This window comes from Dunckerocampus dactyliophorus, chromosome 9 (genome assembly GCF_027744805.1).
Source record: "Dunckerocampus dactyliophorus isolate RoL2022-P2 chromosome 9, RoL_Ddac_1.1, whole genome shotgun sequence".
Lineage (NCBI taxonomy): Eukaryota > Metazoa > Chordata > Actinopteri > Syngnathiformes > Syngnathidae > Dunckerocampus > Dunckerocampus dactyliophorus.
The window spans coordinates 6298960-6310124 of record NC_072827.1 but is presented as its reverse complement, the minus strand read 5'-3'; the positions used below and the strand labels follow the sequence as shown (position 1 = coordinate 6310124).

Below are 11165 nucleotides of genomic sequence, written 5' to 3'. Positions count from 1 at the left end.
CTTCAGCTCGAGTGGTTAACCTCTTCCCCAGCAGGGCATGCCTCCGCTTCACACTGTCTTGAGTGAAAAACAAACTAATTTCTTTCAAGAGATCATCCAGCTTTGGGAAGTCTACCACCTTGAACGCAAGGTGAATTGGGAAATCCCGCTCTTTCTCCAGAACTGTCCTTGGTCTGGCAGTATTAGCAGTAGAGGTGGCATATCTGACCAGCAGCCAGATGTGTGATCTCGAACAATCGACAAAAGATCCACCCTCTTCACGCAGCAGCGAATCCATTCTCACCGCTACACTTGGCAACATTCTCGTAAGTCCTACATCCCCTTGGTCGTGCACATGTTACATGTAAACGATGAAATCTTGAATGGAGCTCTTCAGTTTTTCAAATTCAGTAGAATAGATTCTCAGCTGCGTAACCTCTGGTTCCATATATTCATGACTGTATATATCCACAAAGGGAACTACTCCCATGCCTCTAAACTCACAAACCACCAAGCGTCCCCCGTCAAGATGTAGACTCTTTTTCCTGAACACCGCCATTTTTTTCGAACAATCACTCATAGTTTGAGTCAAACACCCCTCGTTATATAAGACATCCCACACATTTCCACACCGCTCAGCACCTTCACCACGCCCATCAATGCCCTTTAAAATAATACTCACATTCTAAAGTAAATAACAAAGTCACGCCTCCTTCCTTTACCCCCACCTCCTCAGCCCATGACCTTTTCAACAGTAATTGTATCGGCCGGTTGGGGGGAGTGGTCTAGATGGGTCATTTCTACTTTGCTCTTGAAGAAACAAGGCTGGTGGATGGACGCTGACTGGTAATCATGGTAATCATGATATTTTTTAAGAAAATATAATTTTTAACAAAATAGCTGTAGTAGAAAGACTGGTATCTAAGGTTGTAATGTTTTGACTGTTTTAGTAGTATTATTTCTATTGTTTCAATGGGACTATGGTAAAAAAAAAAAAATTGGCTGATTTAAATGGTTTGAATGGGGACGTGTGAGCTAAGGATGCAATGTTTTGACTGTTTTAGCAGTATTATTTCTATTGTTTCAATGGGAAAACGACATGTTTGAGACACACAGACAGGCCGGAGGGGGCGGTATTGGGGGCCCCAGTCACACATGCTGAGACACACCTAGATAAGGCCGGAGGATGTCTTGGGGGTGGTTGGGGTGGAGGGGGGTCGTTAGGAAAGGAGGGGTATGGGAATGGGGGCTTCCCCCACACGCAGCCGGAAGAAAACAGTCATGTGGGAATGATTTTATGATTGTTTGTTTGTTTTATGACTTCCGCATGTCCGCTTGCTGATGCTTTGATCCCTGACACATAGGTGTGAAACTTCTTTCATGTTTTATGGCTTCCAGATGTCCGTTTATGACTTCCGCATGTCCGCTTCCTGATGCTGATCCCTGACACATAGGTGTGAAAACGCTTAGATGTTTTATTGTTTTATTGGTATGCCATAAACTTTTATTGTTTTATTAGTATGCCATAAACTTTTTCTTTGGGGTTCAAGTCAGGTGAGTTTGCAGGCCAATCAAACATGGTAATCCCATGGTCGTTGGACTTTGTACTTTTACCACTGTGAGCAGGTGCCAAGTCCTGCTGGAAGATGAAGTCTGCATCTCCATAAAGCTGTTCTACTGAAGCAAGCATGAAGTGCTCTAAAATGTCCTGATAGACGGCTGCGGTTATGTTTGACTTCATGAAGCACAGAGGACCAACACCAGCAGCTGACATGGATGCCCAAGTCATCACAGACTGGGGAAACCTAACTCTGGACTTCATGCATCTTCTATCGTGCTCTTCTCCAGTCTTCCTCCAGACTCTGGGATCTTTGTTGCCAAATGAGGTGCACAACTTGCTCTAATCAGAAAAGAGGACTTTTACCCACTGGGCAACAGACCAGTCCTTTTCTCTTGCCCAGGGAAGGTGCCTCTGGCGTTGATTACTATTGGGGAGAGGTTAGACAACAGGAATTCAACATTTGAAGCCCATGTCCAGCATCCGCCTGCGTGTTGTTTCTCATGAAGCAACAACTCCAGGATCGGTTCACTCCTTATGAAGTTCCCCCACTTTTGAATGGCCCTTTCCTGACCACCCTCTCCAGCCTGCGGTCATCTCTCCGGATTGTACACCGTTTTCTACCACACTTCTTCCTTCCACTTGACTGTCCACTTTCAATTCTCATTGACTTTCAAGTCAATGAGAGTTTTCTGCACAACTGTCAGAGATCAGCAGTCTTCCCCATGTCTGAACTCTTCTGAGCCAACCTAAGACAGACTTTGGATTACTTGCCTGATTAGAATTTGACTCTTTGCACCTACAAAAGCTTTTCACAGTATTCTAATTTTCTGAGTTTGTGCTTGAGAAATGTCAATTTGCATGTAACGGCTCAATAAAATTTGTTGGTTTCATCTTTCATCTTGTAAATTGCCAAAATAAAACAACTTTTACTTGATATTCAAATTTTTGGGGTAGTACCTGTATTGTGTGTGTGTGTGTGTGTTCCCCTCACACTCTGGCGCACTTCTTGCGGTTGGGCCTGTGGTACAAACGCCACAAACTACATAACCATCTCCATCTAAGGCCTGGAGAAACACCTTCTCTGACAGCAAGTCAGCACAACGCAGGCAGAGCTGTCTACCACCGCCAGTTGGTTTAGACGCTCAGAGATTCCAGCGCCGCCTCCAGCTCTTTAACATGTGTCCTCAGCCGCATGAACATTTTATGTTGACCTTGACCTTGGAAGCAGGCTGAAACCTGTAGATGCGAGCGTCTTCGCTACATACACATGAACGCACAGGCGACAGGTGGCAGACAAATATATAACGCCAAGCGGTTTGTGAGGTCTGATTTTTTTGAGCAGGCATTTTTGTGATGCGAATGTATTCATCTTTTGAACGCATATTGTTTTGAGAAGACAAAGTCTTTACTTAATTGTCCCTAGCAACTAGGTGGAACTATGTTCATCACAGAAATCTGAGCAGAACTGGACTTAGGAGACCGAGTGGGGGGGTAAGTCACTGTTATTGGACTACGATGCTGATGGGGATGTCATACAACATGTCAAAACATCTGAACTATCTTTTTAAGTCAGTACTCTTTGAGCACATTAGAGGCCGCCAGGGCGCAGAGGAGTAGGAAAGAAAGTGAGACAGTATTTTTGCTGATTCAGCAGGTCTCTGTCATCTTGTAGTGTGTGTGTTGCCACGTGCCATTGGGGAAAAAAACACAATTGGCACAAAAATGGCCTTTTACCTTTTAAGGAATGGGCATTCATAAAATATGAGATTTAATGTGACACCAAAATAGTACAGACAATCACAGATGCAAGAAAGGACACTCCCGCCCCACGAGAAGGGCATACAAGATGACGTACAGCTCAGGAGAGCTCAGCTGTCTTTGCTGTTACAACTCCTCTTTGGGGTGAACTTTTTGGGCTCTAGCTGGAACCTGCCTTCAGTGCCTCATTTGGACTTAGAAAATTGTTTGTCTTGCAGCACTTAGAACATTTCACCTGCTGAAAAAGAAATGAATTTAAAGTTGTAGTTTTCATGAGGAAAACTACTGTTATTTTTAAAGACAGTGCCATCGTCGGATCACACGCGCCGTCAATTGGCGAGCGTCAGCCAGGAGGGGAACAAGCCAGGACCCCTGTCGGAATTAGTCGACGCCTGCATCCAGACCAGCAGGCTCCAAATTTATGGGAAGCGGATCCTTTGCTCTGCAATTTTTTTGTGATTCCTTCCGACGGGAATTTTTATAGGCTAACCCTTGACCCACCTGAATCTAAAAATATAACAACAAATAATAGGAGTAAAAACTACAATTGCACTGTTGCACTGTTACATGACAACAATAAATTCCACATTTCATGAGAATTAACTCGCAATATTTAGAGAAAACAATATTTTAAGACAATGAAGTTGCAATGAGAATAAAGTCATGAGGATATCAATTCATTTCTATGCCGCTTAATCCTCACTAGAGTCACGGAGGTATGCTGGAGCCTATCCCAGCCGACTTTGGGCGAACGGCGGGGTGCACACTGGACTGGTCGCCAGACAATGTTAGGATAAAAGATGAGAATAAATAAATAAATTTATGACAGCAATACTTTGTGAGTAGAGTAGATTGTCTTCATGGTGCCGTCTGGATACCATCTCATCCTGTAGTCGGCCGTGTGGACCTCGACTGGCCGTTGTTGAAACGGATCTCGCTTCACTCCGTCAGAACGCTCTCCTTGCTGCCGTCGGGGAAGTGCCTCTCTGCGGGAGGAGGGAGGAGACGATGAGATGGACGCTGCGAGGGGTCTCACCTGTGTAGGGAAGTGCAGCACCTCCGTGTCGTCTGGGTAGATGATGTGCGTCATCTGGGTGTCTGCGTAGTTGTAGATCTGACAAGCACACAATTATTACATCTAAAAATCCTCATTATTATCCATCCATCCATTTTCTATGCCGCTTCTCCTCGTTAGGGTCGCGGGGGTATGCTGGAGCCTATCCCAGCTGACTTCGGGCGAGAGGCGGGTGGCAATGGCAGGGCACATATAGACAAACAACCATTCACACTCACATTCATACCTATGGACAATTTAGTCTCCAATTAACCTAACATGCATGTTGTTTTGGAATGTGGGAGGAAACTGGAGTACCCAGAGAAAACCCACACACGCACGGGGAGAACATGCAAACTCCCCTCATTATTATTATTATTATTATTATTATTTTTAATGGGTCCAAGGGTCCACTCATCAAGTGGACTTACCACTCTGTGGTCAGGCGTTAAATCAAGGGTGTCGCCTTTGGCAAAAGCGATTGTGAGCGTGGTGCCGTCCGATGAAAGCTTGGTCCTCATCCCGTTCGGGAAGATGGCAATGTAAGCGCCGCTGGCCAGGAACTTCACCACCTGGAATGATCACCTTTCACTTTAGACAGAGTGGCCACGAGTTATGTTTGTGCTCTTTTTGCATGACTTTGAACCACCAATGAACCACCAGAGGGCGCAGTTCATTCAAACCTCATCGTATGACACGCTGGCATCGTTTAACACGAGGTTACAACATTGGAACAACATTTATAGGTCAGAAAAGAGGAAAAGAATAAGTTAATATTTTCTGCCATGACAAACATTTCAATTATTTCATGTTTAAATTATGTTATTTATATTTTGCCTTCAGTATTTTCTGCATTATTTAATATTCAGATTAGATGCATTGTTTTGTCTTTATTTTTTTCTGCCATTTAAAAGGTAGATAAAAACGTTTTTCAATGACGGTAAGTAAACCCATTGTGCATGAGATATTTTCCCCTATTATCTAGAAGCAAGTGTGGATCTTTGCTGACCTTGCCATCAGGATACATGTCTTCTTCCTCGCTGCATTTGGTTGGTTTACTTGGCCTCACGGCTCTTGGCTGTGTAAGAATTATTAGTCATATTTACCAGTATTATTATTATATTCCATGACATTAGCACCTCTGTGAATTAGCAGTCAGTTAAGAGTGATGCCTCTTACGGGGGAGCAGCTATGTGAATGTGCTGGAATAGGCTGGCTGGTGGACACGTTCTGTTGGGCAGACCTCTGTGATGATGACGATGATGAGGGGCCTGCCTCGGAAGGCTTTCTTAGACTGTTCTCCATTGCTGCACACACACACACACACGCACACACACACACACACATCAGAAATAAAGTGTTACTGCAGTATATATCAATGATACATGACATATTTTTACATTTCACTCATCTTCTGCGACACCTAACATAAAGCTGAACTGAATCTTACCTTTGGGCTCGTGGTCAGGATGCCTGCTGTCCTTGGAACTCCCTCTAGCGGCCGCTGCAGTACTGCATCTTGGAGGGCCGATGCTCCCTCTGGAGTCCAGAGGACTCTTTTTTTGAAAGAAATATTACCACACAGGGCCACACAGAAAAATTATAATCAGAGATCTCCTGAATAAAGTTGTAAATTCACGAGAATAAATCATACGTTTACAAGAAAAACAGAGAATGAAGTTGTACATTTAGAAGAAAAAGAAGTCCTACGTTCCTACTTCTTGTAAATGTACAACTTTTTTCCTGCACTACTAGTCGTATTACGACGAGAATAAAGTTGTAAATCTATGAGAAAAAAAGCACACATTTATGAGGAAAAAGTGGTACATTCCTGAGAATAAAGTGGTCATATTAGGTGTGATGGTGTCATACGTGTCAGAGGAAAAATAGAGCACAGATCTTCAAGAAGAAAGGAAACTATCCTATCGCTTCAAGCAAGCTATTATTTATTAGGTGGCAGCAAAACAGAGCAGTTGAGCATTTAGCGTTTAGATTAGCATGTCTAGCCCTTCTCACTTCCACCTTCCTTAGAGTCCCTCCATGTAGAGATTTGCGACATGACAAGTCAAAAAAATACGGTCACGTGACTCGCGGAGCCATCTCGGGGCCAAATTCGCATTTTACAGTATTCTTGGCCGTATTCTTGTTTATTCCCCAAAAATGCCGGGTTGTTGTGCATTTGGATGCACAAATAGACATGACAAGGGTTTCAAGCTTTACAGATTCCCTTCAGATGTCAACAGACGGACAATTTGGGAAAATAAAATCAACCGTTTGGGCTGGAAGCCGAACTCGTCTTCAAAGCTGTGCGAGGTAGGCTCTGTATATGTTACAATTTTTAATGTCACAATGTTTTGACAACGTGACAGAGCCACCTGGGGCGATGTTACTAAGTTTAAGGCATCATTTTTGGTTTTCACACACATACTGTGTTGTTTGTCCTCTGGAAGACTGGGGTGAATCTTTTCCAGGATATTGTCAATGTGCTGCATTTGTATCATGGCTTTTATACATCAGATTGGGTTGGTACTGGATGTATTTTGTCAGGTTTTTGGTCTTAATATTCAAGTGGAAAAACACTTGCTGCGGCTGTGCTTTAGAGTGTGATGAGGCTACAGCACCCTCTGTTGTATGCAAATACACTTTCCCCAAGACCAGTGGTGTCCAAAGTGGGGACCGGGGACCATTGGTGACGGACTTGTCATTGTAAAAATAAAATGTAAAAAAAACAGTGGAAAAGGTTGAAATGTTGACACTACTAATGAATAATAACAATGTTTTTTAGCATAAAGTTGTAAAAACAAAACACTTACAGCCAGTTTGTCTCCTTTGCTAACAGAAGACACATATTTAGTGTTGCTCTCTGCTTCCAAAGACTTCTTTAGCAAGGATATGACACGAAGCCGCTTCAACGTGCACAACTGACAAGAGAAGAGACGGAGAAAAGACGTTAGGACACGCTTCCGCCATACCACCTGCCTCTTTCATGAAGTAGTCACTTGGTCCTTCAGCTCGAGATTCTCCTGGCTGAGAGAGTCAATATCCTGGAGAAGGCGAGTGTGCGTGCACGACCAGCTGCTCTTCTTCTTCCTCAGCTCCTCCTGCAGGGAGCTCAGCTGCTCCTTCAGCGCCTGAAATCACGTTTGTTTGCTGTTCAGTTGGTTCGGTCCACAAAGTGTGCAGCACTCATTTCTCGTTTATGTGTGAAACTTTGTGAAAAGTTGTTGGTGCACAATAGAATAAATGTGAAAAAAAAATGTAATTTATTTAAAAATATTTAAGTCAGATATAACTGATTAAAAATATTTAAGTCAGATATAAATGATATTATTAAGTAGTAACATGATTGTAATTATTATTATTTATGGAAAAAAATCTTTTTTTAAATGATTTCAATAATAAACCACTGAAGATAAAACACTGAAACCACTGCTCCATAAATCCCAGTTATTATCATGAATGTAAAAAATTGTTTGTAATTACAAAATTCCATCAAACTTTATTTACACTAAATGCAAATTTGAGCCAGTCTTTTTACTCTATTACATTTATTATATGGCATGTTGTTATATTTTCGGTGTTGTATTTAATATGTAGGTTTTAGCTATCATAACCATTTTTCTACTAATTTATTTGTGATTGTTTTTTCTTCTTTTAATTGTACAACACGTTGGGCAGCAGAGGTGGTGTAAAAATGTGCTTTGTAAATAAATACAACTTTACTACTTTCTGCAGTTGAGTAAATAAGATCTAACCTTACAAGACATGTGAAAGGAACGAGCACCTGGGAAGCACCTGGTTCCGTGATGGTTGCTAAGTGGCAAACAAACAGACGTTACCCGGATCTCCGTTCCTTCTGTCCTGTTGGGCGTGGCTCGCACGGCAGTGGCGTGTTTTTCAAAAAGTTTGCGTTCCCTCTGCAGCTTCCTAGTTTCTTCTTTCTTGTCGTCCTCAAAGTGAGCCAGATTCCGTGCTCTCTGCTTCTCAAACGCCTCGCACTCCATCCTGGACACCACAAATGTGGACCACATACAAGTCAGGGGTAGAGGACAGGGGATGGTTCATATGTGGATCGTTTCGATCACCTGAGGCTCTTCTGCTTCTTCTCGATCTCTTCTCTGAGCTTGGCCATCGCTGCGTTCTTCTTCTGGAGGCACTCGATCTCCATCTCCCTCACCTGTGTGAAACTGACACACACGCCTGCACGCACTAACACACAAAACTCTTAGATTAGTCCTGCAAACTACAAGCAACAACTACAAACTACAAGGTGCGATCCAGAGCAAACAGGTAAGAAGAGAGTTCACTCTGTGCATTGATTTCAGCACCTTGGCACGTTTGCTCCATTGAACAAATGTTTTTTACGTAGCGGTGTTCGGTGTTTCTTAATGTTTTGAAAATCCTGGCTGTTTTTTTTTTGTTGTTGTTGGACTGAAATTCCAAAGATCAGAGCTGTGCTAACCACGGACTGGATGCAGTCTGACAAGACTTCACTGGACAAGTTCAACTCCGATATTCCCCTCTTCCCAGGAGGGTGGTAGGAAGTAGGAGAGTTTCCTTCCCCTTTTTACCTGAGATCTAAGAGCACTCGTTTTTTGTCAGGCCTGACACAAGACAATTGTACAAATCAAAAAATTTACAAAAAATGTACTGATGCATCTAAGCCCTAAATGAATAGTTCAACACTTTGAACATCAAAGGTGAAAACTGACCACAGCTGCTTTTAGCTGAAAGGACAGTGGAACTTGAAAGACAAACTTAACACGGGACTTTCTTTTTTTCTTGTGACTTGTTCATGTCCACGTCTTCCAGACTTGGGTGTTAGGGTTGACTTGCATTTGAAAAAAATATAAACTGCATTGTTTTTTAAATCTTGGTGTCTCTTGTGTTTGGAGGTATTATTCTCGCTATGTAGAGATGTCACTGACAACCTCCTTACGAATCTGAAGACACTGAAACCCCAAGTATTGATTTGAGATCATTTGGAACTCGTAGATTTACAGATGATAGAGAAGTGGACCTTCCTGCTCAGTCAGGTACTTAAAGGGTTACACACAGAAAAGAGAAAGACGTGTGTTCATGTCTTACTACGAATTGGGGAGGGCAACATTCCAAAAAAGTGCAATTTTTCCTTGAACAATAAAAAGGCTCAAAAGAGCCCTTTACCCTAATTAAGAAGCCGATTTAAAACAATATTTGAAGGACAAGCAACTCCAAGGTCATTTACACTTCCCATTTTGTGTTTGAAGCCGACCAATCTTCATCTCCATGTCTTTGTCATCGAACACCTCAGCATCAGACATATATTCCCATCGTCTTTGGTTCTAATCAATACGGCTTCATCCCATGTTCTGCAAGTTCTCTAGTTCATCTCCACATGTTTCTTCCTCCCCGAAAACTAACGACACATCCCTCAAATCTTTGCTATAATCACTAAACATCTTCTATCTCGTCCACTCTCTCATGTTTGTTTACTTGTGAAGTTTGACTGCGCTGACGTCACTTGGCAAACGCCCTTTGTCGAAGAAGATGATTCCCAAAATGGTGGACGGCAGGTTCAAAAATGTAAATTTTACTAATTTAAAGTTCGATTTAAAAAAACAACAACATAGGACATAATTATAAAAAATATTGAACATATTTAAGCAAAGTTGAAAACTCATGTCAGTGACCCTTTAAAATTGACAAAAAAGATGAAATAAAATATTTCACTTTGTATTAAAGATGACCACCTTCATTGAATTAGGTACACAACGCAATGAGCAATGCAATTTATCACATCAATCAAAACTGTCACCTTTGAACATGACCAAACTTTTGAATTCACCTGAACTTTAGAAGTCTAGTATGTTCATTTCTTCTTACCTCCTCCTGACCTGGTGCTGCTGGGCGTCCAGCGGGACAAAAAGTCCACCTTGGAGTATGGAAGTCCGGCGGCCGGAGATACGAGACTCGTCCGAATGTACAGATGTTACACACATGAAGATGACACTTCAAGGTGTTCCATTATGTTTATTGTCGCGCTGAAACATCAAAGAAGAAATAAACGGTCAGCACCGGTGTCTGGACTGAGTGGCACTTTGATTGCATCATATGTGCTCTCCTACTACCGTAGTTCCTGTGTAGACATCTTGGCATTCATATATTGGTACATCAGTTATAAAACTACATCTTCCATACACTTTTAAATTATAGCACATTTGAAAGTACATTTGACAATCAAAACACCTTTTAGCAATAGCTATCACTGAAATGCTCATCCGTGCCGTTAGCCAACATTAGCCAAGCTAAGTACAGTATTAGTCAATGTTCGACACATATAACTAGCAATGTTGCAAAAGCAGTATTTTAGCGATGAAAAATATCCTGGTACTGAGCGTGCGGGCTCTGTAAGAAGAGTGCGTGCGACTGCGTGCGAACACGTTCAAAGATTCGAACTTCCGCGATTAATAACTCACAATTGAATATTTGTCACATTGCAAACCATCCCTCTTTTTAACAGTGGCAACACAAAGAGCTACAACCTATTTTTTTAATCAAAACGAGCGGTCTTCTGTGCAGTCTGACTTACATTGATCTCGACGAGAAGCCGGCAGAGAGACAGGAGAGCAGGGACCGTCTACAAATGTCTTCTTCTTCTTCGGTATTTTTGGAGGTTGGCATCAGTTGTCAACTCCTCAGTAAGAAACGTAGCTATTGGCTGTCCTAGATGTCGCTAAATGACGTCATTGGCTATTTTGCATGTTATTTGCATATAATGTGAGAGATTTAGGAAAAAACATAACCTCCTAGGAGGGATAATAAAAGTGGGTA

General features: G+C 42.2%; 1 protein-coding gene across 6 annotated transcripts; it reads right to left on the bottom strand.

The window, feature by feature from the left end:
• Positions 1-3291: 3291 nt before the first annotated feature.
• On the bottom strand, positions 3292-11165 carry LOC129188236 (centromere protein J-like). Of its 6 annotated transcripts, none has more exons than XR_008572568.1 (12): positions 10924-11159; positions 8438-10375; positions 8192-8357; positions 7352-7483; positions 7166-7273; positions 5803-5908; positions 5532-5659; positions 5362-5430; positions 4784-4924; positions 4356-4412; positions 4134-4284; positions 3292-3536 (listed from the first exon to the last, which is right to left on the bottom strand). XR_008572568.1 is itself a non-coding variant. In XM_054788473.1 (12 exons), exons 3-12 carry the CDS (start codon positions 8518-8520, stop codon positions 4246-4248), a joined length of 1029 nt encoding a protein of 342 aa, XP_054644448.1. In that variant the 5' UTR covers positions 8521-8561; positions 10180-10375; positions 10924-11160; the 3' UTR covers positions 3292-4245. The 6 variants fall into 6 exon arrangements, 5 of the variants coding, with proteins under 5 accessions (XP_054644448.1, XP_054644447.1, XP_054644446.1 ...); XM_054788473.1 differs by having other exon boundaries at positions 3292-4284; positions 8438-8561; positions 10180-10375; positions 10924-11160; XM_054788472.1 differs by having other exon boundaries at positions 3292-4284; positions 8438-8561; positions 10218-10375; positions 10924-11158.

Excerpts from the sequence above, each read along its gene's own strand:
- LOC129188236 (XM_054788473.1), bottom strand. The coding sequence starts at position 8,520 with ATGGAGATCGAGTGCCTCCAGAAGAAGAACGCAGCGATGGCCAAGCTC. Across the intron at positions 7,484-8,191 it reads CAGAAGGAACGGAGATCCGG|GCGCTGAAGGAGCAGCTGAG; the intron begins GTAACGTCTGTT and ends ACGTGATTTCAG. Across the intron at positions 5,431-5,531 it reads ATTCACATAGCTGCTCCCCC|CCAAGAGCCGTGAGGCCAAG; the intron begins GTAAGAGGCATC and ends ATTCTTACACAG.